The following is a 1781-nucleotide window of genomic DNA, read 5'->3' as shown; positions in this document are numbered from 1 at the left end:
TCTGTGCCTGACACAGCCCAGAGTCCAGCGCACGCGGGGTGAATGAAGGAAAGCTCCGCAGCCCTACTCTGCCACGCCCGCCTCTGGGCCTGTAAATGGAGGACACAGAGAGCCATGTCGTGTTTCATCTGCCTTTCCGTCCTTGGGAGTGGGGCACAGGGACTGTGCTCCGGATTCCCCGTGGACTTCTGCTCCCTGCATCTCAGAGCCATTGGTCCAAGGGACGTGGAATCCCTGTCCACAGGGCATCAATATACCAGCAGGCCCAGGAGTTCCAGCCTTCATTTTCCACAAAACGGCCTTCCCAGGAAAGTGTAAACAGTCCTTTGAGCTCACAGCACCTACTCAGACCTGTCATGAAGAATAGCTTGCTTAGAACAAGTGACCTCTTTTTAAATCAAAATTAATCAGATGCCTCCCCCAAAAAGCAACCTGCTCTCTCATGTTCCCACCTCCTTAAAAAAAAAAAAAAAAGAAAAAAAAGAAAAAGAAAGAAAGAAAGCTTTATTAAGCTTAATGGTACCAGGAGTCCCAGTTCCTGAGGAGGCTGAGGTGGCAGAATCACTGGAGCCGGGGAGTTTGAGACCAGCCTGGGAACACAGTAAAACCATCTCAGAAAACAAAGCCGGATGTGCCGGTGCACGCCTGTAATCCCAGCGCTGGGGCAGCTGAGGCAGCAGGACTGCGAAAAGTCGAGGCCAGCCTGGGCTATACAATATAGTGTTTTCTAGGCTGCTCTGGAGTACAGAACAAGTCTGTCTAAACTCTCCCCCCACAAAATCTAAGCATGAACAAAAGCACAACTCAGAATGTTTTGTATATCTTTTCTGGAGTACCGATGATGGTCTGAGCCACCAAGAAGCCGCTGTCACTAATTCTGTTTCTGTGAAGGTTTCCTAGGAAGTGTTCATAAACCACCCAAGTCTAAAAGACATATACCCTTTTATTTACATAACAATCCATCCACTGTCACTGAACAATCAGGTGTTCACACTGCAACGTGGATCGGTACCTACACTGCAGGCCCTGTGCCCCCAGCCGGGCACTGGTGCCACTCTGACCCAGGAGACCCTGGGCACAGAGCAGCTGGCAGTGTGTCGCACTGGGAAGTCAGAGACCCCGCCCCAGGGCCTGGTTCCTGGCTGAGTCTTGGTCCCTTTCCTCCACACTAAGGAGCCTTAGCGCTTAGGGTAGGGAAGGGTCCAGGAAAGGTTCCAGAGAGGCCTGGCAAGAGACTCCTTCTTCTGGCCTCTTGGGGTCCAGGTCCTCGAGGGCACAGAGTTGCACCCCGTCCTGGGCCAGCCTTGCCCGCAGCGTGGGTGCCGTGAGAACGTGCAGTTCATGGAGTCTCTCCCAAGAGCAGGAGAAAGCGTCAGGACCCTCGCCACAGCCCCCGGCCGGGGGCACACTGGGGTAACCTGGGTGTGTCATCAGCTCCACCGTCATGGGCTGGCCCGCGGGATTATCTTCCAGGGTCCGCACCACGGCCCCCAACACCCGGTGAACAGACATGTGTCGCCCGCAGGTGCTCAGGCCCACGAAGGCGTCTGTCCACCTGTGAAATCGGGCGGTCCTGGCAGGGCTGCAAGGCCAGCGAGAGGGGGCAGGGGCGGAGCAGGAAGGAAGTCGAGGCCGGCCGGCTCCTTCCAGGTGGGGAGAGGAACACACTGCCCCGGTGCGCCCACTGGGACTTGTGGGAGCGAGGGCTGAGGAGCAGGGAGGGGTCGGCTCACCGCAGGCCGTGCTGAGAGAAGGGGCCCACGGCGGCCCGGGCGTCCTGC

At 56.7% G+C, this 1781-nt stretch overlaps 1 protein-coding gene across 1 annotated transcript in view; it reads right to left on the bottom strand.

Annotated features, from left to right (window-relative positions):
• Positions 1-663: 663 nt before the first annotated feature.
• Ydjc (YdjC chitooligosaccharide deacetylase homolog) overlaps positions 664-1781 on the bottom strand; it is a 1831-nt gene continuing 713 nt past the window's right edge. The window contains exons 2-3 of the mRNA XM_010620800.2: positions 1734-1777; positions 664-1555 (exon numbers count right to left, since the gene is read on the bottom strand). Of these exons, the coding sequence (XP_010619102.1) occupies positions 1186-1555; positions 1734-1777 (414 nt within the window). The 3' untranslated portion in view covers positions 664-1185. The remainder of the gene's footprint in view (positions 1556-1733; positions 1778-1781) is intronic.

This window comes from Fukomys damarensis, unplaced genomic scaffold (genome assembly GCF_012274545.1).
Source record: "Fukomys damarensis isolate Sample0158 unplaced genomic scaffold, DMR_v1.0_HiC HiC_scaffold_34, whole genome shotgun sequence".
Lineage (NCBI taxonomy): Eukaryota > Metazoa > Chordata > Mammalia > Rodentia > Bathyergidae > Fukomys > Fukomys damarensis.
This window is presented reverse-complemented; position numbering and strand designations above follow the sequence as displayed.